We start from the raw sequence: 25,608 nt of genomic DNA on the forward strand, positions 1-25,608 counted from the left end.
GGAGGAGCCTGTCCCACTACATCCCTAGAAGATTAAATGCAAGCAGAAGTACCACTTAGGCTCCAACTGTGCTCCTCAGATGTTGCATGGCAAGTGGGTTGTCCAAGAGCTGTGTGGGCAGGCAGGTGTGGGGATGGGTGGACAGGTGGTCATGATTGTATAAAAATAAAATAAAATGGGACTTTTATGTGTATTCCTAAGAGATCTGTTGTTATCTAGTCTTCTTCCATGTTGGAATTAATCCCTCATCCCCAGGAGGGGACCACTTACGTTAAACTCCAAGTCAAGACCAAGTGAACTCCCATTAACCAGCTTCAGCGAATCTTTTTCAGTTGAAAAGCCATTAAGAAGGCTGTCAGGAGTGCCCTGTACCTTTTTCTGAAATGACTGCAAGGTCGCTCAATCTCAAACACCTGGTCCAATATACTACTGATTGCATTAACATAATATTAGATCCACTGGTCAAAAATGAATCTTTTAGTCTGTCTGAGGGATTCTGGCACTGCTCGCCAAAAAAAAAAAAAAAGAAAAAGAAAAAGAAATTCTGTAGATTTAACTTTTTGAAAACTCAATCCAGGCTTGCCCGTTTGTGTTCACAGATTGCAAAGGCAGATGTCTGATCCAAGTTTACAACATGTATGTCTCAGGATTTGTTGGCTATTTTTCATCCCTTTGAAGAAAATATTTTGCATCATCACATTGGAATATTGAAAGTTGTTCATTTCTAATAATTATTATTATAATAACACAATAATGATCTTTGTTAGGTTTATTTTATTATGGCTGTTGTTGAATAAGAATCTACTCTGCACTAGAGCTTACATCTTAGATGTTGTTTAAAAACTACCATGGCTGTAGGAGGTAGGTTATTATTATGTCTGTTGAACAGAAGAAAATCCAGAGGCTCAGCTAGCTGGCAACATCTAGAGTAGGGAAGACGTGCTTGGCCAGATGGAAGATCATTTTGATGGTAAGGGTTAGGGAAGAAATGAAGAAATAGCTTATGTTTTTTTCCTTTTTAAGTGGCGCTTAAATATTCCCAAATGGTCAATTTTCGAATCACAAAGTTTTCAATAGTTAATTAATTTTAGACCACTGAGATATAATATTCCAACTCAGTTTATCAAGAATATGTTTATATAGGCACCTATATGGGCGAGTTTAATCTGCTGAAGTCCAATGAAGGAGGAGGGAGGAGTAGAGGAAGATGAAGGAGAGAAGGAGAGGTGGAGAGTGGGATGGCAACAGCAGAAAGCTCTCTCTCTATGGCATAAAGCCCCATGTCTTCACTGGTAAGGCAAATGTCTACTATTAACATGACATACTTTGCTAGATACACAGGGTAGGGGATGGTAGGAGAGCCTCACAGATGAGTTCAGCTCTGCTTCCCTGTGTCAGCTGTTCTCAACTTAGAGGACTACATACAAGTATACATGGCACAGAAATACTCCAGCATTTTAGATTACAGCTAATTGGATAAAAATAAAATTCCCACATTTCAGCTAGTCTGGTGAAGTTGCTTTCAAATGGAGATTTAATAACCTAGGCATTCTTTACAGCAGAACTCAAAATGACTAGAAATACTGATAGTCAGTAGCCTGTTACATTGCAACTTTTAACAAAAGGCTGGATGGAATGATAGTTCTTCACTTATCGTTCCCACTCTCCTTCCCTCTTCAGCCAAGGGTGCACTCAAGGCTTAAAGAGCACTTGAAAAGCTCCTGGAAGGAAAGGATGAATGATGCATGGCAAGATCACTGCATGAAATGTGCTGACTGATTAAAGACAGATTCCGTTTGCTACGCTTCTTTTTATCAAAGACACTTTGAGAAAGCAAAAATGGAAGAGGGACATTATTTAATATGGGCTCTATATAGCACCTGAGAGTACAAAACATTTTTTTTTGTTGTTTTACCCAAGCAAAGCCTACTGTTACCATTTAGTGGTGACTGCTTTATTGACTGCTAATGCTTTAAAAATGAGATTAAATCAGGTCTATGGTCTTTATTACTGGGAAGATATATTCCCCATGTGAATTCTAGTGGTTTGGCAATCTTAACCTCAGCAGACATAACATTGATGTATTTTGTGTTGCCAAACAGCATGGTAAGTGTTTAAAATGCTGTGAACAGCCTTATTGCCTTGAAATGATACAATCTAAGATGAGATTGTAATTCAGTGACTGAATCTGTGAGCATATCCTTGTATGGAATACTAAAGTCCAAGCCACTGTATTTTAATATCTCACAGAGAAGGAATTGTTCTTTATTTCACTACTGAAAGACGGAACATGTAAAAGTGAATGTAGATTGTGGGAAGACTGAAACTGCAATGTAACAGGCCATTTTGATTAGCAGTATATAGGCAGCTGCCTTTCATAATAAGGCCTCAAAACACCAGCCTGCTTCATTCAAATCAGCAGAGTTCTTCTGGCCTTGGGGACAACTGATGGGTGGGATCTATAAGGACAGAAATTCTCAAGTGACAGAAAGTCAAACTGTCCCCTTTCCACTTCATTTGGAGCATTCTGAGAAAGCGGCTTTTGCCTAATATGCAGCATTTATTCCCCTTCTTTCTCTTAATCAATCATAATTAACATCAACATTCAGTTCTCTCTACACTTTATGCTCATCAATCAAATTTCAGACACCCATCACTCAAAGGTTCCAGTTACCTTGTAGCCTTGATTTTCAGGATCAGGATGTCACCTGGCCTGTCTCCTGAATAGAGGGGATTTTCTGCATCTGCACCTCAGTCTGTCATTGCCAAAGCAGACTGGGGCACCTCGAGGTAGAGTGACCCACCATCCTAGTTTTACGTGGCACTAAGGTGGCTTCCCAGGATACGGGACTGTCAAGTGCTAAAACCAGGTGAGTCCAGAGAAAATAATAATAGTTAGCCACTCTACCTTAGGTAAAATCTGGTTTAACTGACTATGGAAAACTCTGCCTTCATCAGTTTGGATGGATACCACAAAGCACTGTGGACTGAGTGACCTGTAAACACAAACATTGATTTCTCAAAGTTCTGGAAGCTGGAAACTTGAAAGCAGGGTGCCAGTATGATTGGTTTCTTATGAGAGTCCTCTTCCGGGTTGCAGATTACATACATCTCATTGTATCCTCACGTGGTGAAAAGAGCAAGAGTGTTCTGTGGTTCCTTTTATAAGGGCACTAATCACCTTCATGAGGGCTCCACCCTCATGATCTAATTAGTTCCCAAAGGCTCCACCTCCCAATACTATCACATGAGGGGTTAGAATTTCAATATACAAATTTTAGGGAGATAAAACATTCAGTCTACAGAATTCTTAGTGAAGACAAGGGGTGGTCTGAAGCTAGATATTGAGGAGGTTAATTGCATATCTATGAGCTGTAATTCTTTATAGCACCACTTGGCAAAATCACCTCTTTCAGATTTCAACTTTCTCAAACCCTCACTAGGAGTGCATGAGGGAGTGGCGATTCTGCCCAATTGTCCTGTTATTGGTGAAAACAAGTTATCATTCTTATCCGACTTCCAAGTTGAGACTAGACTAAGTAGGACCTGGGGGGAAAAACCCTTAACAAATGACTACATTGCTTATGATTCAATTTTGTTTTTACTGAGGACTCAAGATTAGTTGAAAGCAGCCCTGCAAATCTGCTTACCCATTCATAGCTTAAATTGATTTCAGTTTGGATCTGCTTGCCTTGCTTTATGATCAATACAAAAATTAAAAAAAACACAGCTTTTGGTCAAATCATTATAGAAACAAGTAAAAAAACATTTTCTTCACCATGGTAGGTCTAACCTTTCAGGAGCCAACAGAAATAATTAGAAGCTGCCTTCTAACTAGAAGAATGGGGTAGAAATAGCAATATCATGGATTCCAGAATGGTCAGTACCATTTTGTCAAGGTCTACATGACTTCAGTGTATCCAGATGAAAAGAAAAACTGTTCATCTTGTTACTCAGCTGTTGAGCCAACATGTTACTAAACATAAGAAATCTGAAGCACTAGAGGGAATTTTTATTTCTCACTTGTGATATAGATGTTGTAGGCCATGCCACTATAATTAAAATAAAATTTACTGTCCTTAAGACCCAACCAAAAAAAAAATGACTCTGCAAAAGTTTAGCATTTAATAAAACTATAAAATAAAATTAGGAAATTATTTTTTCTAATATGTTTCTATTAATGAGAAGTCCCTCTACGGACATAAGTAGTAAGTCAACTTGAAACAGTTTTGCTTTAAAAAAAATCTCATAAGTTTATGCTGCCATTTGAGGTCCTACGACTGTTTTCTAAGCTAATTTAAGGAAAAAGGTCAGTCAAAACCATGAGAGAATAAACATGAATCTCTTTAAATCTTTCCTTTTTCTTAAAAACATGCATTGTTGATGAAAGTGAAAATTAGACAGCCATTATGAAAAAATGGTTATGTAGCTTTCTCAAAAAACTAGAATTAGAATTACCATATGATGCAGCAATCCCACTTACAGGTATATATACATAGGAATTGAAATGAGGATGTATAAGAGATATCTACACTCCATGTTGATTGCAGCATTATTCATAATAGCCAAGATATGGAATCAATCATTAATGAGTGAATGGGTGAAGAAAATGTGATATATATTATCACATCTATCTCTCTATCTCTCTATCTATCTATCTATCTATCTATCTCTCTATCTACCTATCTCTATCTCTATATCTATATCTATCTATCAATCTATATATATATATATGTATATATGCACACACACATACACACACACAATGGAATATTATTCAACCTTAAAAATGAGTACATTCTGTTATTTGTGATAACACAGATGGACCCAGGGGATACTATGCTAAGGGAAATACACCAGACACTGAAAGAAAAATATTGTATTATCTCACTTAGATGTAGAATCTATTATCAAAAAGTCAAATTCATAGAAGTAGAGAGCCAAATGGTTACCAGAGGCTTGGGAGGATGGGGCGTGGTAGGGAATGGAAAGATGTTTGTTAAAGGGTAAAAGGTTTCAGTTAGAGAGGAGAAATAAGCTTTTAATATCTACTGTACAGCATAGTATATATCAAAATTGCTAAAAGAGTAGATTTTAAATGTTCTCATGGCAGAAAAGAGGTAAGTATGTGGTGATAGATATGTTAATTAGCTTGATATAATCACTCCATGATGTATACATACATCAAAACATGACATTGTACCTCATAAAAATATATAATTAATGGTCAATCTAAAATTTAAACTATTTTAAAAATGTACATTATTTCTTCAAAAATTATTTTATTATTTCCAAAAGAGAATAAGAAGAAGAGAGGAAAGAGGGGGATAAAGAGAAAGAAGAATCCACTTACCTGCTACTGCAACTTTTGCTGTCCGACTAATAATTGACCCAGAATCTCCTAAAGATGCTTCACATTGGTAAAGTCCCTCATCTGGCTTGTGGTGTCTGGAATGAAGTATGTTTTGTATCAACAGAGACCCATTTGAAAGTTGCTGCTTCCTTTCATCCATTCCCAAGGCTAGGTGGATGCCATCTTTCTTCCACTTGATCACTGGAACTCCTCGGTCAGACTCTGCAGAGCAGTCCAGAAGGACGTTTCCTCCTCGCATTGTGATGGCATCAGAAGGTTCTGAGAGGAAGCGCAGTGCCGTGAAAGCTTTAATTTGAAAACCTGAAACAAGAGAGCAAAGGGAAATACGTTCATGTATTCAAACGAATCTCAGGCTTAGATTCCCTGTCTTTTCTTGACAAAGCTTTTCAAAAAAGTTGAGGGCTTTGAAAAATGTCCAAGAATAAATAAAAACTAAAATCAAGAATATTATGTTACATAAGTAAAAATGTACTCAGATGAGGTAACCACAATTAAGAAAACAATTGGCTCCAAAAGTTAATATTATGAGAAATAACAAATTCATCTAAATCCAGGCTTGCCTGTTATCACATATCAATCAGTACATGAAAATTTAGACAGAAAAAAAGTAATATTTTCAAAATAAAACGATATTTTAAAGTAGTAATAGTTATTAGCATGGTAGCTAAGATTTTTGGGGGTACTATTTCCAACTCTTCATTCTGATTATGGCACCAATTGAATTTTTTAAAAAAAATCCAGTCAGACAAAGTATTCTCTAAGAATAAAAGTCAACTCTAAACAGCATGGGCAAAGTTATTTAGAACAAACCTCAGATGGGTTTTAAAACAGGTAAATCCTACCTGCAGAGCAAGTCAATCAAGCTACTACCTAAAATCACAAATCCCTGAAGTGTCTTAATTTTCATCCAAATGTTTCTCATGGGCTTGGAAATCTAAATAAATATTACAGTTGAATTTTTTTCCATAAACATAAATGATCATAAAGAATCAACAGGGGTAATAGAAAGTCATTTAAGAATCTTGAGGGGATGGAGAAAATATCATTAGTTAAAATACACTGTTTTCGAAGCTGGCAGTATAGCATTTGCCAGAATATTCAGAATGTGAGTCAGAGACCTTGACAAGATTTCAGGAGGTCACAGAGTCCACCATTTGCTCAGACAGGTATACACTTAAATCATTCAAGTCAAATTACTTTCAATTTTATTTTGAACAATCTTTGGGGCAAGAGATTCTACAATGACCCTTGATATCTTGTTTTCAATATTTAATGACTTTAAGAGTCTAAATGAATTTTCTTGCTGATGTTTAATCCCATTTTCTCCTGAAACACCTTATGTGAAAATGCAGAAGAGATGGATATTTTCTTTAAGAGCCCTTTATTTGTTTGAAGCAGCATTTCATTTCTTAAAAAATGCCGCCAAAGTTATGTTTTAGCCTTCATTTATTTTTCAGGATAGCAACCTCGACTTCATTAGCTTCCTTAATTTCTCTGTAATGAGAAAACTTTTAGTTGTACTTTGTAAAATCTTTCCAATCTTCTGTCATTTAAAAGGCAGACATCTAAACTACATGTAATCAATATTTTCATAAGGGGTTAACTCATACCAATTCCAATGGACAGAGCTATTTCTATCTTTGTACACCCCATTTTCCAGTGAAGATAAAGCAGGATAGCTTCTCAGGTTTCTTCCTGGTTTTATTGGCTTCATTCCTGCATACTCAAATTTCTAAAACTTATGTTTGAAGTCCGTTACTTTGCCCGAGTATATCTTGTGTCACTCACTGTCATATATTCATGCCTTTCACCTTGGCCACTCACTCAAAAAAGCACTGAGACCTTTGCTTGAATTAACATAAATTGTACAATAATGGTGACCACTTAAATCTCCTATAGATGATATTGATAAAGATCCTGTATGACAGCAGCCTGGTGTCTTTATTTTCAAATAAGCTCCTTCTCCCCACAGGTGCTTTTGGCATAGCCAACCCAATTATAGTACATCCTGTTCTTCTAGTGGAAAGCACATTGAATTGGGTGTCTGGATATCTAGCCCTAGGTCCTGGCTTTATCACTCCAAAATTCATGACTCAGAAAGGTCTTTTAAGTCCTCTGAAACTCAGTTCCCTCATCCACAAAAATTAAGTAGTTGAACTAGATGATCTCTAAGTTCAACATCTAGTTTGGAGACTTTTATAATAAGATAGGGTTGAGAGCATCTGTCAAATGAACCCTGCCCTAAGCTTGCTGAAATGCAGACTGATTCTGACTAAAATACCTCCCCATGTCTACATGATATCATCCTCTACCAGAAAGGAAACACAAGCTAGCAAACCTGGCTTAAGAAACACTAAGAATGAGAAATCGAGAAGTTCTAATGTCCTTGAGTTTCAAGACACTTGACTAGAATAATACCCACAATTTCCGTATAAGCAGCATTAATAAAGTAGAAATAAATTTGGAATTTAAGACCAGGCAACTATATTAGAAAGCATTTATTGCTTTTTTGTTCTTCCTCGGCCTATATTTTAAACACAACCTCATGTTGGGTGCCTTATTTATGTCACAGAAGACATAATACATTTGACAGAACTGTTTATGACAGCATGTTAATGAGCATATGTGCCCATTATCACAAATCAATAATCCACTTAGTCTGAAACATGGAGGTTATGACAGTTTTCAGTGCTGTGAGTACATAGATCAACTTTTCTTTAGCACAATTACCCTTGCAGTTCCCTGGCAATTTGAGCTTTTTGCACTCTTTATAATAATTACATTTTGAATATATGGCTCTGAGATATAGGTATCTCGCTGCTTTAAGCAACTTGTATTTAGTGATTAGTTGTATAGAAAAGATGGATCCTGGTGAATCAAGCTAATTGAGAAATAGTAGATATGATTCTATTAGTCTCTTTTTGTATGTTTCAGCTCATATTAGTGATAGTGGCAGGAGGCAGACAAATTCCCAGGCAGACAGGGGTGGGTCCCTGGTGAAACCCAACCTTCAAGCCAAAAACAGCCTAAAGCCTGAAAACTGGGCTGCTGGTCCTGCATGGAGTCTGTGACCAGAGTGAGAACTTCTATTCCTGTTTGCCTGTTCTTTCCTGATTAGTTCTTTTTGAATAATTCCCCCCTTTTTTTTCCTTTTTTGGGGGGGATGTAGTCTGGCTCTGTCTCTCAGGCTGAAGTGCAACGGTGTGATCTCGGCTCACTACAACCTCTGCCTCCTGGGCTCAGATCATTCTCCTGCCTTAGCTTCCCGAGTAGCTGGGATTACAGTCATGGCCACCAAGGCTGGCTAAGTTTTGTATTTTTAGTAGAGATGGACATATTGGCCATGGTTGGCCAGGTTGATCTGGAACTCCTGACCTCAGTTGTTCTGCTCGCCTCAGCCTTCCGAAGTGCTGGGATTACAGGGATGAGCCAATGGGCCCAGCCTGAATAATGCTTTTTAAGCAATAAAATGTTGCCTTTTCCAAGGCTACCTACAGCCTGCACCTCCCCCCATTCTGATCCTATAAAAACTCCAGATTCAGCCACACCTGGGGACTACACACTTCAGGTCCCCTCTCCACTGAGAGATGTTCTATCACTCAATAAAACTTTTCTCCACCTTGCTCGCTCTCCAGTTGTGCAGGTAACCTCATTGTTCTTGATGTAGGACAAGAAGCTGGGATCCACTGAACAGCAGGTGCAAAAAGAGCTGTAACGATGTAGCCTTCACACCCTCCACTGATACCAGGTGGCCACCTAAGGTGACAGGAAGTGGCAGTGGGGACAGGCCAGCCCAAGAGCTGTGGGCCAGAGTGGGGCAGTGGGACTGAATGAGATGTAACATGGAAGAGCCAAAACACATTCCTGCCCACCCCCTGCCCCATTGGCTGTGCTGCGTATGGCGAGAAGGAGAGAAGAGCTGCAGCTCTTCTGGAGGCCTAGACCTTGGGACTCTCCAAGCCAGAGCTCTGATACACCCTTGTTTGCTGAAGTATGGGAACAAACAGTGACATGCTGTAACACCCCCTTGGGGCTCTGTGGTTGTTGGTGTCTCCAAGTTTTCTGGATGTCACCATGTTCCCCTGGTTCCAGACACCAGCACCCAAGGCAGAAGCTTCTAGAATTATTATTAGAAGTTTGTTTGGTTTGATTTTTAGGATGTCCAATGGCCATTCCCTTGAACTCTCAAACAGTTACATTTTCAAGACTTGCTTTGTAAAAGAGGCAATCCTTTTAACCCTGCTATAAAATTACTTAAGGCAACTATAATATATTTTGGAGAAATAGACTGGAAATTTCCAAAATCTCATCCATTAAGAAACTTGTACAATGAAGTCTGACATCAGAGTTCACCATAAAAATGAGTTTTTCCAGCTCTCTCTCACTCCAAATGTTGGTTTGGGAAGATTTCTAAATCTTTGGTTACAATACAGGCATAAAGTCATATAGGCATTTAACTATTGGCTACCTTTTCTTATCTATATTGGTCTGAGGAAAACTAATTAAGTGTCAGGTCATCATCGGGCCTTCTCCCACTCTGTCTCCTCCTCTTACACTTCCTCCTTGCCCAACTCCTCTTTCTTCTCCTCTCCTTCTCCTTTTGTGTGTGTGTGTGTGTGTGTGTGTGTGTGTGTGTGTGTGTGTGTGTCTGTATATCGAGAGTTTGTAAGCAGATACCAAGACAGCAAAACCTTCCATGCTTTCTGATGAGGATATAAAAGAAAGCTTACTCTTAAGGAGTAAACCAAGGCAGAAATGTTATTATCGATTTGTTTTAATTTTCTCAAACATAAAAAAGCATCAGTGCCTCTCAATTTTGGTGTGTAACAGAATCTTCTGTAGAAATGCACACACACACACACACACACACACACACACACACACAAATACAAGGCCCAGGTGCTGTTCTATCTCACTGAGGCTGTTTCTTTATTGGCTCCCCAGGTGATTCTAATAGATACCAAAGTTTAATAAGTCTATGGTTTCGTATTTACACAAGATAACACTATGATGTGTTACTCCATAATAATTTCTTTTTTTAAATAATGTGGTTGTTTACTCAGTGGTACATTCTTTTTATTTATTAGAGTTGAATCATTTTTTTATTCCTGGAATCTATTAACTATCAGATTCTCTTTATTAGAATTTATTGTCATGACAAACACTTAGATAAATAGTGATGTCGTCAATTCATGCTGAATACCTCTTGGTTTACGAACTTCATGTTAACTGTTATTTTTAAAGAATAGTCCACTGTACCATGATCAAAAACAGTCAGTAAACCATGGATATCAGGACTAACAATGCCAAGGACATTTCAAGTTTATATTAATTGAGTATCTATATGTAGAGAATAGTCTTAATATATTTTAGAAACTCATCAAAATGATCAAATAGTACAAATGTTTCTATAAGCTGAAGTCCCTTTGTGCTTCTCTCTTTATCATATTCCTGTTAGTTCCAAAGACTGTTCAGTCACAGAGGCAAACTAACTGAAAATAGGGTTTTTAAGGTATGACATTTTATCTACAATATCGAACACTGTTAAGTGTAAAAAATAATTCTCCGTGGAGTCAGAAATCTCTTTCCAGGTCCAAAATGTAAAAGCTTCTGGTTAAGGCAATAGAAGCTCAAAATGAAATTTATAAAAAGTAGCATGGAAGTGGGGGGAAGAAGCTCCTAAAAGATTGTGAGATTAGAAAATGTCACACAAATCCCCATAGAACTTGCTATGCATAATTTTGTCGCTTAAAATTACACAAATGTTCATTTTGGGATGCTTAGAGTTTCTGATGATCCCTGAATCTTCATATCAACCCAGAAAACCATGCCACCATCATCTCTTCTTAGAAACAGACGCTACCACATTTGCTTCTTTTTGTTTAAGACTAATAAAGAGACCTCCACTGAGGGAAATGAAAACAAGTATATGAATGATGCAATATAATCTACTTTCAGTTTATTAAATGTCAATTACATGTGCAACTGTAACTCTGGTCTTTAGCCCTGGAAAAAAAATTATAATACTAGGGAGGCAATGCAATGGAGCAGGAAATTTAAGAAACAAAAACAAACATGAATTAACAGAATCTCTAAGCATATGTTAATGTCTCTGGGTTGGTATATCAGAATACAAATTCTGAAACAGTGGTTCTCAAAGTGTGGTCCCTAGACTAGCAACAGCAGCACCTCCTGGGAACCTGCTGGAAATGCATAATGTTAAGTAGAACAATGGTTGTTAGAGGCTGGCAAGGGTGAGGAGGGGATAGAGAGAAGTTAGTTAAAGAATACAAAATTACAGTTAGACCGGATTAGTAATTTCTAATTCTCTATAGCACTGTAGGGTGACTAAAGCTAACAACGATTTAATATATATTTTCAAACATCTGGAAGAGATGATGTTGAATGTTCCCAACACAAATAAATAATAACTGTTTGAGGTGATGTATATGTTAATTACCCCGAATTGATCACCAAACCTTATATACATGTATCAAAATATTAGCCTGCATCCTATAAATGTGTGCAACTATTATGTGTCACTTAAAAAAAAAATTGGCCTGGCATAGGGGCTCATGACTGTAATCTCAGCACTTTGGGAGGCTGAGGCAGGCAGATCACAAGGTCAGGAGATCGAGACCATCCTGACCAACATGGTGAAAGCCCGTCTCTACCAAAAATACAAAAATTAGCTGGGCGTGGTGGTGTACGCCTGTAGTCCCAGCTACTTGGGAGGCTGAGGCAAGAGAACTACTTGAACCTGGGAGGTGAAGGTTGCTGTGAGCCGAGGTCACACCACTGCACTCCAGCCTGGAGCCCAGTGACAGAGTGGGCTCAAAATATTATTATTTTGAGACAGACTCTGTCTCAAAATAATAATATTTTGAGACAGAGTCTGTCTCAAAATAATAATAATAATAATAAATTAATTAAAAATGAAAAATTCTAGGCCCTGCACCATACCTACCCAATCAGAAACTGGCAGTAGGGCCCAGCAATCTGTACTTTAAGAAGTCTTCCAGGGAGTTCTCATGTTAACTAAAGCTCGAGAACTTTTCTGCAAAAGTTCCGGTAGTGTGGATTGGAGCAAGGGGGTTCTTATGTCCCTTGGACTGTCTTGTCATGATTTTCCATATTTAAGGAATTTATGTAATTTGGGTTGATTATTTTTCTAAGTTAGTAGGTAAAGTTAGAAGGATAATCTAGAAAGGCAAATAATTGAACACTTATTTCAACACATATTTTATTAATATTTATTATATATTTCTCTTTGAAAGGCTGAACTGAAGAAAGGATCAAGAAAGAGGGCTACTGTTTACAATACCTAATCTTTTCTCTATTACAACCAGCACACTGTTTGGTCCCCAGATGGCCTTGCCCCATTAAGCAAAATTAAACTTCCATGGTCGTTAGACATTTAGAATACTCTTTGAAATATTCACAATTCTTCAAATAGTGGACTATAAGAGGATTTCTTCTAAACAGTGACAATAGCTACAATCCTCTTCCACCAGAGGTTTTGGTTCATCCAGTATACTTTATCACATTGCCTTCCTTTTATTCCATGTTAGTTCCATAATTGTAGTCTTTTAAAACATCAATGCTCTAGATATTTACCTGGCTGATCTGTTCCGTAGTCTAGTTTAGCCTCTAGATGGGAAAATCACAATAGCCATTTACTGTGCTATAGCCTGAGGGTGCAGTGTGCTTTGTGTATTTCCCATTAATACAACACTTTAACTTCAGCTACACCAGAGAGAAAAATTGTACACTCATCAAAGGACAAGCATCTATGACACGGGTTTCTGTGAAGCACTGGTGCCATTTTATTCAGTTTAATAAGACATTAAAAAAAATTGTCAGAACATACGGTCATATTTTTAAAAGATGACTTTCATTCCTCAGGTGCCAGAGATTAATGGTTTAAAGCCATTTAAGACAAATTTTATTACTAAAAAATAAAAAAATCAGAAATGAATTGAGTTTTATGAAATTAATTTCTGAACTTAAATAGTGTTTTTTTTTAAAAAAAAGGCTGACCAGAAAAGAAAACGTATGTATTTTACTATGGGAATTTATTAAGGATCATTAAAACATAGGGAAGCTACGGATGAAATTTTTAGTGAAAAATTTAAAAGGAAAAGTCAAAGTTCACCCTCATTAGAGTTGCCAGATTTAGCAAACAAAAATTAAGGACACAACTTATATTTATTGCAATTTCATATAAAAAACAAATTTAGTACAAATTTTGGTATAAACATGTCCTAAATACTTATACTAAATAAATATTGCGAAAGACCAACTTATACTAAAATATTATTTGTTATTTACTCAAAATCAAATATAACTGAGCATACTGTATCTTATCTAGAAAACCTACCTTCCATGAAACTCTCTCTTAAAATCATAGCTAAAGTAAGCAACTAGCAAATAAATTACTACTATGCTCCTCAGTTGTCACATATCTATAAAAGAGTAAGTTCTTGGAAAGCTAGCGTCACTGATCAGGAAGTGATTTTAGTGTCAGGACATTTGCTGACCTAGTACAACCCCCACCAAATCTTCTCACCAAAAGTGTGCTGAACTGATTTGCTGTTGACACTGTGATTCTACTTCTTCTTATCCCTTTACAAGGAACTAGATTCGGAAATATAAAGGTAAGGCGTGGAGTTCACGAATCAACTGTCCCAGCTGAAATCTCTTAGTGAGCCTATACAGAGGCTCCACATCTGAAATTCCAAGCACATGGCAACTTCCCCAAAGCTCAAGAAGCTGTGCAGAGATCTGAGGTTTTTAAAGGGCAAGAAGTGTGTGCCGCAGGCAACTACCTGAGTGTCTTCTGGCTAAATCCAATGGTAAAGAACAGTAATAAGGGCTAAGTTGGAGTGGGGGAATAACTTCCTCATTCCTTTCCTGCTCGAAGAGCTAACTCTCTAAACTGCAGTTTGATGTTGCTGTGTGATACTGGACAAATTGTAAAGAAATTTTTTTCCAACCCAATAAGTAACACTTCCAGACATCTAGGTTATCATTCCCAGGACTCATACAAAATTAACACGAAAAAGAGAAACTTTGATGCATTGCTTAATCTGCCTTGAGTTTGAGCCTTCTTCCCTCTCACTTTGATAAAATGTAAGCTAGCTTTCTCTTCTGTGGTGCTTTTCATCAGTCTTTCTCTAAGTAGAGAGAGGGATGGCATTTTATAAATGCAGAACTGTCAACTAAAACGCTAAGTGTTCTTGTGAGTATTCACAAAAAGTATGATTTAAGGAGTACCCAGTGCATGGAATCATCTCCATTTTGATGGCAGCCACATAGAGGAACTTTGAAGATACCATTTATTGTGGAGTGTCTGATCAACTTTTAGAAACCTCTTATCAAGTTATCCATATTTACTGCATACAGTATAAAAATATGAACATGAAACCATATATCATAATAATTGTCCATAACCCTGCTTATCCAATAAGGATTACTTTAACAGAAGCTGTTTAAGTTTCTATGTGTTTCCTTCCGGGAAATTATTTATTTCTTTATTTATAAAGATTTGCTTTATTACCCACATGCTTGTGACCACATTTTATATTCAAATTTGATTCTTGTTATTGTAAGGATCCGTCTATACCCATTCTTAATTGGATGTTTTCCATTAGTTTTCTCAAAGAACTCATTTGTAATATATGTCATAGTTTTCACACCTACTTGGAAAACTGCTTGCTTTTTAGTGGCACATTTATTGTAGCACTTTGTCAGTAAGCCCATTAAGTTTGAAATTTTGCTTTAAAGGCCAAAGGAATAATATTGCATTGACAAAATGTACTTGAAATAATAAACTTTGTAATATTATTCTATTTTTACTGTAATACTTAATGGTGTAAAAGATCTTAAAAATATCCTCATGCATTCCTTCATCCATCTAATATTTATTGAGTACCAATTGTATCAGGCATTATTCAAGGCTGAGAATAATACAGTAAAACAAACAGCCTAATATTCCCTATTGTTCTAGGTTTTATATTCTAGTAGAAAGGAACAGACAATAAAGAACTAACAGAAAATATGTAAAATGTCAGAAGGGACTAAGTACTATAAGGGAAAATCAAGAGGGAAAGGGAGAAGTTGCAGGATTTGGAGAAGGTTTCATTGAGGAGCAAAGACCAGAATATTGTGAAGAAGGATATGGTCATAGTCTGCTTACACTGCCATAATAAAATACTATAGACTGGGTGGCTTTAAAAAGATGTATTTCCACAGATTTAGAAGCTGAGAAGTCCAGGATCAAGGTGTTAGCAAGGCAGATCTCATTCTCAGACCTCTTTTCTTGGCCAGTAGGTAGCCACTATCTTGCTGTGTACTCACATGACCTCTTCTTTGTTCACGGGGAGACAGAGAGCTCCGAAGTCTTTTCTTTTTCTTATAAGAAAAGTAACCCTATCGTTGGGGCCTTACCTTTATGACCTGGTCTAGCCATAATTATCTCTCCAAAGTCTTACCTCCTGAAACTATAACATTGGGAGTTAGGATTTTGACACATGAAATCTGGGGGATGCAAACTCTCAATTCATCACAGACATGGAGCAGGTATATAGGGAAAGAACTCCACAGGGAGAGGACGCTAAGTCACCCAGGCAGGTGTGACTAGCCCATCCCAGGAATAGCAGAGAAGCCTGTGACTGGGTTGGACTGAATGAGAGAGTCTCAGCAAGCAAGGTCTGAGAGGTCACAGTGAGATTGCAGAGGCAAGTGAAAACATTTTGCTTTAACTCTGACAAATTTCCAGAAGAGTTTCCATGAGGAGAGCATAAAGGTCCAATTTATGAAAGTAGTAGTTGTCAACGGAGGAGCAATTTTGCCCCCCAGGAAACATCTGTCAATGTCTGGAGGCATTTCTGGTTGTCACAGCTGAGAGGGGGCTGCTGGCATCCACTGTGCAGAGGGATACAGCACATCCTACAGTGCACAAGTCAGGCCTTCACAAGAACAAATTACCCATCCGAAAACATCAGTAGTGGTGAGGTTGAGAAACCCTGTTTTAAAGGATCATTCTGGTTGCTGTCTTGAGAATAGAGGTCATTGGAAGAAGCAGAAAAACCAGATTGGAGGTGACTTCTATTGCTCAGGTGAGAAATTATGAGATTTGGCCTAAGGTATTACAGCACAGGTGGTGAGAAACGGACATATTTAGGACCCATTTTTAAAGATAAGAGTACGGTTTTGAGGGATGAGATATGGGCTGTTCAAAAAAGAAAAGAGCCCCAGATGACTCCAAGGAGATCAACAGAGCGATTTATGTAATTTATATGAAAAGAGAAGGCACTTTCTATTGCAAAAGAAAGCTCCCAGCACAAGGGGTCAGGAGACCTGAGTTCTTTGTCTAATCTGCCCCTCATTAGCCTTCTAAATGGGGGCTACACCACTGGGAATCAATTCATTCATTAATAAAACAAGGAGGCTGGACTAGATAACTTCAAGGCATCTTCAGCTCTAATATAAAAGTCTGTGAGTTCATACCTATTAACTTTGCTACTTACAGAAAATAAATTACCTTCAAATTTAGGAGGGAATTTGTCATACTAAGAGATTTGCTATAATCACTCTGATCAGTTTATCACAGGCTGAAACAAGACCACAAAGACTGCAGTTAGTGAAGGTGCCAAGAGACCAACAACCTACCTCATTATCCATAAAACAGAGAGTCTAATACTTTCTGTTGAAGATAAAAGACTGCAGAGGTCACTCTGCTGACAAAGCATGAGCTGCTTTATTATGATTCATGAGAAATGAAGTATTCGTCTTGTGGAAACTCCTATTACAAATATGAAGGATTAATTCCACAAAGGTCTGACAGGTGCAGGCAAAACCTTAAAAATTCAGCAAACCTCATGGTTGACATTGTGGCAAAATGTCTGATGTGGGGACACATCTGTGATAAAACATTTGTATTATAACGAGTCCAATTTTCTCAAGATAGAGGCCAAATAGTGGTTTTCATTAAATGCTGTCATTCATTTTGTCATGATATTTGCTGTATCTTGTCTCAACAGAAAGGTGCTATTTTTCTGCTTAGCCCATGAATGGTATCAAGAAGGAAAACCCACAGTGATAACAGAAACATCAGCTTTGGAACTAAGCACCAGTGAGCTTTAAACTGCTCAGGATATCAGCATTTATTAAACGACCTTCTCAAATAATTTGTTTTATAGATGGTGATTTAAGTTCCACAGGAGATGACTTGGGGAGCAAGAATAAAGTCTCTCTAGACAGTCAGAACTGTAAGGGAATTTCCAGCATCTATATGTGCAACATATTCATAGTTGAATGTGAACTTCAAGGAGGGAGGACCTATTCGTGTGTCTTCATCTGAAGGAAACTAAAAGATGGAGAAACATGCATGACTCTACTTAAAAGGGCCTACTACATGCTGGAGTTAGTTGTCGCAAATTCTGAAAATATTCTAATTAGAGCCTTTCCTAGAATTCATATTCAGGGCCCATTTTAAAGATAGCATCAATAGGGTTTATGAGGGATTCTATGTGGGTGGTTCAAAAAAAAGCGCCCCAGATGTTTCCAAGTAGATTAATAGAACGATTTTTATAATTTATATGAAAAAAGGAAATACTCTCAATGGCAAAACAAAGCTCTTCATTAGTACCTTGGACCCATCATACTAGCAAGCAGGGGCCAGCACCGAAGGCATTCACATGGTCTCTGACATGGTGTAATTTCCTGTAGTACCTTAGAGCTAGTTATACATTTTAAGCCAAATAGTAAACATAAATTCTCATCAGGTTCCCCTTTTGCAAAATGAAAACAGTAGACACAGGACTGTGTAGAGATTGAAAGTCTTCGCTGAATAGCAGTGACAGACTCAGCTCTCAGAAGTGATAACCCTTTATTGAATCTCTGTTGTGGCTCTGATCTTCCTGTTGCATATCGTAGTTTTGAAAATTTCTACTTATATTATGTTGCAAACTCCAAGGTAGCAGACATGAATCATATTTGTTTATCTCATATGACCCCTGATAACCCTTGCCTATTTCAGAGGCATTTAACAAATACCTGTTGAATAACCAAACATAGATAGACAAAAATAATTTGGGAAAAAAATTATTTGATCAGTGAAAAAAAATCATAACATATGCTTAAAAAAGTGGACCTAATTCTGCTAGTTTGGTATGAATGACAAGACTACTCAGTCCAGTCATGAACTGTATAATGATTGCATTTTGGTTAACAACAGACTGCATGTACGACAGTGATCTTTTTTTTTTTTAATTTAAATCAGTAGTTTTATTACAATATGCACTGACACACAACTGGAGAAGGAATGTCCTGACATTTTCTGAGCATTTCATGTAAAGCACATGTAACCATCCACACAGTAGTGGACAGTGGTCTTTTAAGATTATAATGGAGCTGAAAAATTCCTATTGCCTAGTCACAGCCATTGTAATGTAGTAGTGCCACACATGACTCACACGTCTGTGGTGATGCTACCATAAACAAACCTACTGTGCGGCCAGTAGTATAAAAGTCTAGCTCATACAATTATGTATAAAACATAATACTTGATTATGATAATAAATGACTATGTTGCTGGTTTATACATTTACTATAGTAAACTTTTTATCTTTCGAGTAGCTCATGCTACTTATAAGGAAAAAAGTTAACTGTAAAACAGCCTCATGTAAGTGTTTCAGGCATTATTCCAGAAGAAGACATTGTTATCATAGGAGATGACAGCTCCATGTATGCTGTTGCCCTTGAAGAACTTCCCATCTGCAAGACGTGTGGGTGGAAGGCAGTGATATCGATGATCTTGACTCTGTGTAGGCCTAGGCTAAGGTGTGTCATAGTATTTAACAAAAAGTTTAAAAAGTAAAACAAAACAAAACAAAAACACCTAAATAAAAATGCTAATGAAATAAGGATATGAAAAAAGACAGTATTTTTGCACAGTTGGACAACTGTCTTTTATACCAAGTGTTATTACAAAAGAGTCAGAAAGTTGAAAAATAAAAAATTAGGGCAGGTATTGGTGGCTTGTACCTGTAATCTAAGCAGTTAGGGAGGCTAAGGCAAGAGAATCGCTTGAGGTCAGGAGTTTAAGACCAGCCTGAATAACATGGCAAGACTCCATCTCTACATAAACATTAAAAAAAAAAATAGCCAAGTGTGGTAGTGTGCACCTGTAGTCCCAGCAGGTTAAGGCAGGAAGACTGCTTGAGCCCAGGAGGTTGAGGCTGCAGTGAGCCATGTTTGTGCCACTGCACTCCAGCCTGGATGGCAAAGCAAGATCTAGTCTCAAAAAAAAAAAAAAAAAAAAAAGAACACAGAAAAATTAAAGGTTTATAAAGTAAAAAAGTGACAGTAAGCTAAGATGAATTTGTCATTGAAGAAAATATTTTTTTAAATAAGTTTAGTGTAGCCTAAGCGTGTAGTGGTTATAAAGTCTACAGTAAGCTGGGTAATCTCCTAGGCCTTCACATTCAGTGACCACTTACTCGTTGACTCACCCAGAGCAACTTCTAATTCTGCAAGCTCCATTCATGGTAAGTGTCTTATACACGTGTATCATTTTCAATCTTTGGTACAAAATGTTTACTGTGGCTTTTCTATGTTTTGATACACAAATACCATCATGTTACCTACAGTAACTGCCTATAGTATTCATCACAATAACACGCTGTACAGGTTTGTAGCCTACAAGTAACACGCTACACCATGAAGCCAGAGTGTGTAGTCAGCTCGACCATCTAAAAGTTGTGTGAAGACACTCTATGATGTTTGCACAATGACAAAATCGCCTAACTACACATTTCTCAGAATGATCCTCATCATTAAGCAAGATGTGCCTGTATTACTGTCAGTAAAAACTCTGCTTACCAGTATCTATACTGAAAACATTTCCTGTCATATTTTGAGACAGTGGTGATGCAAACTTTCTGTCGAGGGCCATTTAGTAAATTTTTTTAGCTTTGTGGACCAAGAGGCAAAATTGAGGATAGTATATGGATACTTACGTTGCCATTTAAAAGGTAACAACTTCAAAATGATAAACCACTATTACAAAAACTGTAGTTTTGGGGCTGTAGTCTGTCAACCCCTGGACTGTAGTCTGTCAACCCCTGTTCTGAGGTGATACTGCTGATTCACAGCAAGGGGCATCAAAGCTCAGAGCTGGCATCTTAGGTTAAGCGGTCCTCCTTTTGGTAATAGATTTGGCATTTACGAGCTTTAAAAGATTTGTTGGTTGGCTATGCATACAGGTGAAGTTCTTCATTGCATTCATTCATTCATTCATTCACACTCCTTATCAAATACCTACTAAATGTCTATTAGCTCTCTGGCTTCCTCATTCTCTCCAACAATCCTCTACTCCAGGGCCACAGATCCTTTATTTCATTCATCCCTGGTTGTCTCTGTCTTTACCACCTCTAGATACGCCCACTGTGTCAAAGGCTCCTAATCCCTGCTGTACCTATTTCAGGGGCTTCACTAAATGAATACCAATTACCAGCAAAACATAAAACACATGCCATTTTCATATCATCCTGTCCTAGAAAGCTCCCACAGAATGAGAAAATGGTCTTACTGTGTTCTTAATCTTCCATGAAAAAATATTTAAGATGAAAATTTCTTTTGTTTTCTTCTTGAAATAAAGGCAGTACAGTCTAGCGCACTCTGCTGTTACACAGTAGAACTTTTCATTGCCTTTATAACGATGTCTGGGTAACCAGAAGTCCTGCAGAGCTAGGGAATTGTCAAAGCATCACCAGTGGTGTCTTGCGGGGTCTTGGAGTTATTTAACCACTTTTTACCATTCCTGGTTGTGCTTCTATCCAGCTGCTTTTCATTAATTTTATTTGATTTTTAACAAATTCCTTTCACATTGTCTCTAATTTTTAAAAAATCAGGAAGACTCAAAGCAAAGACATAATCTCCTGAGCACCAGTTAGGAATAGCAAAGGCCTAAAATTTATCTAAATAATAGACAGCAAGTCCCCTTGAATGATAAGATTATAAAACCATTGACGGGTTCAAGTGTTGTCATAAAATACTCAGAACTAAATTTTACACAACTTTCAGATGGAAAGCCAAAGTAAGGTCAGAAAGTGTGCTCAGTTTATTGAGTATAATATACAAGTCTCCATCTCAAATGTGGATTCCCTGATAATTCATCAGCTGGAGACTTTTCATCAACATGTGACCCCAGACATGCACCTGCTTCCTCTCTTGTTCTGCCCCACTTGTGGGTTCTCTCTAGCTCTTTTAACCTCATATTACATCAATGTCAGAGAAGCTGGAGACTTAATACTTACCATGAGAACATCAAAAGAAATCTCACTGATTGTTATGTAACATTTAAGTCAGTGGACTGGGAAAGGGCCACCCACCCTCAGTCTGGGTGGGTACCGTCTAATAGCTGCTAGCGTGAAAGCAGGCACGGAAGAGAAGACTGCCTGAGTTTTCTGGCCTCCGTCTTTCTCTCATGCTGGAGGCTTCCTGCCCCTGAACATCAGATTCCAGGTTCTTCAGTGTTTGGATTCTTGGACTTACACCAGTGATTTGCCAGAGCCTCTGGGGCCTTCAGCCACAGACTGAAGGCTGCACTATCAGCTTCCCTACTTTTGAGGTTTTGGGACTCGGACTAGCTTCCTGGCTCCTCAGCCTGCAGATGGCCTACTATGTGACTTCACCTTTAATCGTGTGAGTCAATTCTCCTCATAAACCCCCCCTCATTTATTAATCTATCTCATTAGTTCTGTCTCTTTAGAAAACCCTCATACATCATGTAAATGGAAAGAGGAGCAAAGTAAGTGATTCTATGATACCCCAAATAACTTGGTGTAAAATGACTTATCACACTACGGATTTTGGCAACCGGTGAGCCCTGGAGGGATGAGCCTAGGGTTAACACAGTGAGCGTTGGCAGGGGGTTCAAGAGAATGCCTGCAGCGGGTCTCCATGAAGACAGCCCCTCTGTGCTTCTGGCAACAAATCAGAAGACCCTGAGTGTCTGACATGGATGGAGCTGGTGGCGGAGAAGGAGGTCTCCCGAATGTTGGAGAGCAATACAAAATTAGAAAACCTTTATTTTCTCCTCAGGGCTATATGTGACTGACAAAAAAAAAAAAAAAAGCCTGAATTTATTCCATATAATGGAATCTATGAAGAAACAAGGCATTTGCTTATAAGAATTTATACATATCCGGCCTTCAAATTTTATGTCACCTAGAAAATGTGTATTGACCTACCACATATATTTATATTTTATTTACTACTCTCAAATGTTAAGAACTCTACCTATAATTCTACTTAAGTTCCTTTCCCTGTTAGGGTTTAGCAGTGTTGAACATGAAATAGATAATGGTAATTTTTTTTTTTAAAGCATTGAACAGTGTTAGTCTCAGGGAAGAAGAATATCTTTTCAGCTTTAACTTAGTTGATGAACTAAAGTGGATAAAGGGAAAGGAGTGAACGTTTTTTTCCTTCCTTGAGTAATTACTTTGAGTCCAAAGCTTGGGTTACTGGCTACAGGCCTCAAGCCTTACTTATGGGCCTGCAGGACCAGAGAAACTCATGACCAGACTCTGCAGATTAAAGGCATTCATGGATACCCACCTGGATATGAGATAATATCTCCTATATATAAAGTCAGTAACATAGTCAGCCAAGGTTTTAAAAGTAGCTTTTAGATGAAATTGCCGCTGAATATCAGCCTGCCAATCATTTTTTGCCAACAATGTCAAATAAAGTACAATTTAACAAAAAAGTGTGGATGATACAGGGACAGGCTAATTATGACATTTTGCATTTTGCTTTTGACTAATTTCAAGCTAATCACTAGAGTGATCACCAGGATAATCATATTATTTACCATATACTTCAGACGCTTTTGAGACTGAAAACGAGACTCAATTTATAATTAAGCCAGGACAATAGGTAGGAACTGCAAAACATCTCATGTATCCCATAACTACATATACCTACTATGTACCCACAGAAATTAAAAAAAACAAAAAGTATATATATATATATATATATATATATATATATATATATATATATATAGTGTATAAACTGGAATTGTTCTAGGCAACCTAAGATGTATGGTCATCTACTTATTACTCTTTAAAGATGATATAGATGTTCATAATTACACTCTAACTTGAAATCTATTCATTTTTACCCAATACTGATAAATCTTGTCAGGCATGAGAAACAGAATTAATTATATTGAAATACAGTATATACATTTCTATTTCTGAAATGTATAATATACGCACATGCTTCTGGATTTTCAGTTAAATTTGAATTACGGAGAATCGTGCCTCATTCTCATCTAAATGTTGTTTACCCATTAATGAAAACTTCTTTAGGTGTGGATAAAAGGCCAATGTCTGCCAGATGCGGTGGCTCTCACCTATAATCTCAGCACTTTGGGAGGCTGAGGCAATAGGACTGCTTCGTGCTAGCAGTTTGAGACCACCGTAGGAAACATAGCAAGAATCTGCCTTTACAAAAACATTAAAAATTATCCAATAGTGGTGGTACACACCTCTAGTCCTAACTACTTGGGGGCCTGGGGTGAGAAGATCACTGGAGCCCAGCAGTCTGAGGCTGCATTGAGTTATGATCATGCCACTGCACTCCAGCTTGGGCAACAGAGTGAGACCCTGTCTCAAATAAACAACAAAAAAAGGCCAGTGTTTATTGGTGTACCTCCTGACACTGACTTGAAAGGGATGGCTGCAGCCTGGTTATGTTCGCATGCAGCTGAAAATGAACTGAGACCAAATGATCAAAAATGTGATGAGTCTAAGTGAAGGAAACTGTGAACCAACAAATATCACCAAAGTATTGACTTCCTTGTCCATTTGCAAATTGACTATGAAAAATGATGCATGAATCATGAATCATGTTAGAAAGGACTGCAGACGCTTAGACACTATTAACTTCACTGGTCTTAACCATGAAGAATAATGGCAGAATGAGGCGTGAGAGTTAGGATCACACGAGAGAACCCTGCTCCATCACATTCAGTAACTCAACTCTATGCCATTTTGCTTAATAGTGGTCAGTTTGATGCTTTGACACAGATAAATGAGTTCAGACAACCTCCCAGTCAATGCGGACATCAGCAACCAACAGTTAAGCATGGCCATAGCTATAAACAGGAGACATTTACAGAAGATTGACTTGGCATTTTTGGTGACACACACACAATACTCACATACAATACTCTACAAAATACTCTAAAAAATTTACATAGTCTAATGGATTTTCAACTGACCACATCACGACGGCATGAAAGTAACTACTAGATAAACACCAATTACATATTTGAACTTCTTCTAAGAGGGAAGAACAAATGAACCAATACTTTAACCTATTACATGGTTTAATTGCCAACTACCTGATTATTGTTATGTTGATTTTAGAAAGGAGGAACTGAGGCTGAGGACTGTGACAAATTATAATTTGCCCAAAGAATAAGTATGAATTTGAAATATATTGGACTTCAATCTCCATTTCTGACAGACTTATTTCTCTATATCAGAGGTCTGCAAACTTTCTTCTGCAAAGGGCAAGGTAAGTATTTTCAGCTTTATGGACCAACTACTCTACTTTGCCACTGTAGCAGGAAAGCAGCCGTAGACAGTGGGAAAAGAAATGGGCATGACCGTATATTCCCATCTTGCCTCCTGCTCTAGAGTAATCATCAGAAATGAAAGCAAATAAACATAAATGGAGTTACATAACATACTAATAGTTGTGAACATCTTATCGTGATTGTGCTGTAATACCTTCAGTGAATAAATCCTGGGTAGGACACAATCAATGTTTATCGTAGCATTCTCTCCTTCTTCAAAGCCCTTCTCCCTGGTTATCCAGTGCCTTCAGAGTGCTACTAGTGTTCTCTCCAATCCAAGCCTGCCCTTCCTGGCTGAGTCATAAATTCTAAACACCTTTTTTTCTGCTTCTTATTTTTAAAATCTATTCAAAATTGTATCACTTAGTGGGTATGCATGGGAGGAATCACTAGCTTTTACCCACAATAAGGGATGATTAGCTAAAACAACTTCATATGGCAACCACAAGCATTGGGGTAGTCAAGTGGAAGTCTAGACTTCCTTAAATTCAATACCCACTTATTGAGTCTCCATGTAAATATTGGGAGTGGGAACTTTTATAAAATAGCAATGTATATACAAAGCCATAAAAATATT

General features: G+C 37.6%; 1 protein-coding gene across 4 annotated transcripts in view; it reads right to left on the reverse strand.

Annotated features, from left to right (window-relative positions):
• The window catches only part of DCC (DCC netrin 1 receptor), a 1,201,717-nt gene that overhangs the window by 780,286 nt on the left and 395,823 nt on the right, over positions 1–25,608 (reverse strand). For all 4 annotated transcript variants that reach the window (XM_003926060.3, XM_074383427.1, XM_074383426.1 and 1 more), the window contains exon 2: positions 5,354–5,674. In XM_003926060.3, the coding sequence (XP_003926109.1) occupies positions 5,354–5,674 (321 nt within the window). The remainder of the gene's footprint in view (positions 1–5,353; positions 5,675–25,608) is intronic.

Source organism: Saimiri boliviensis, chromosome 13, assembly GCF_048565385.1.
Source record: "Saimiri boliviensis isolate mSaiBol1 chromosome 13, mSaiBol1.pri, whole genome shotgun sequence".
NCBI lineage: Eukaryota > Metazoa > Chordata > Mammalia > Primates > Cebidae > Saimiri > Saimiri boliviensis.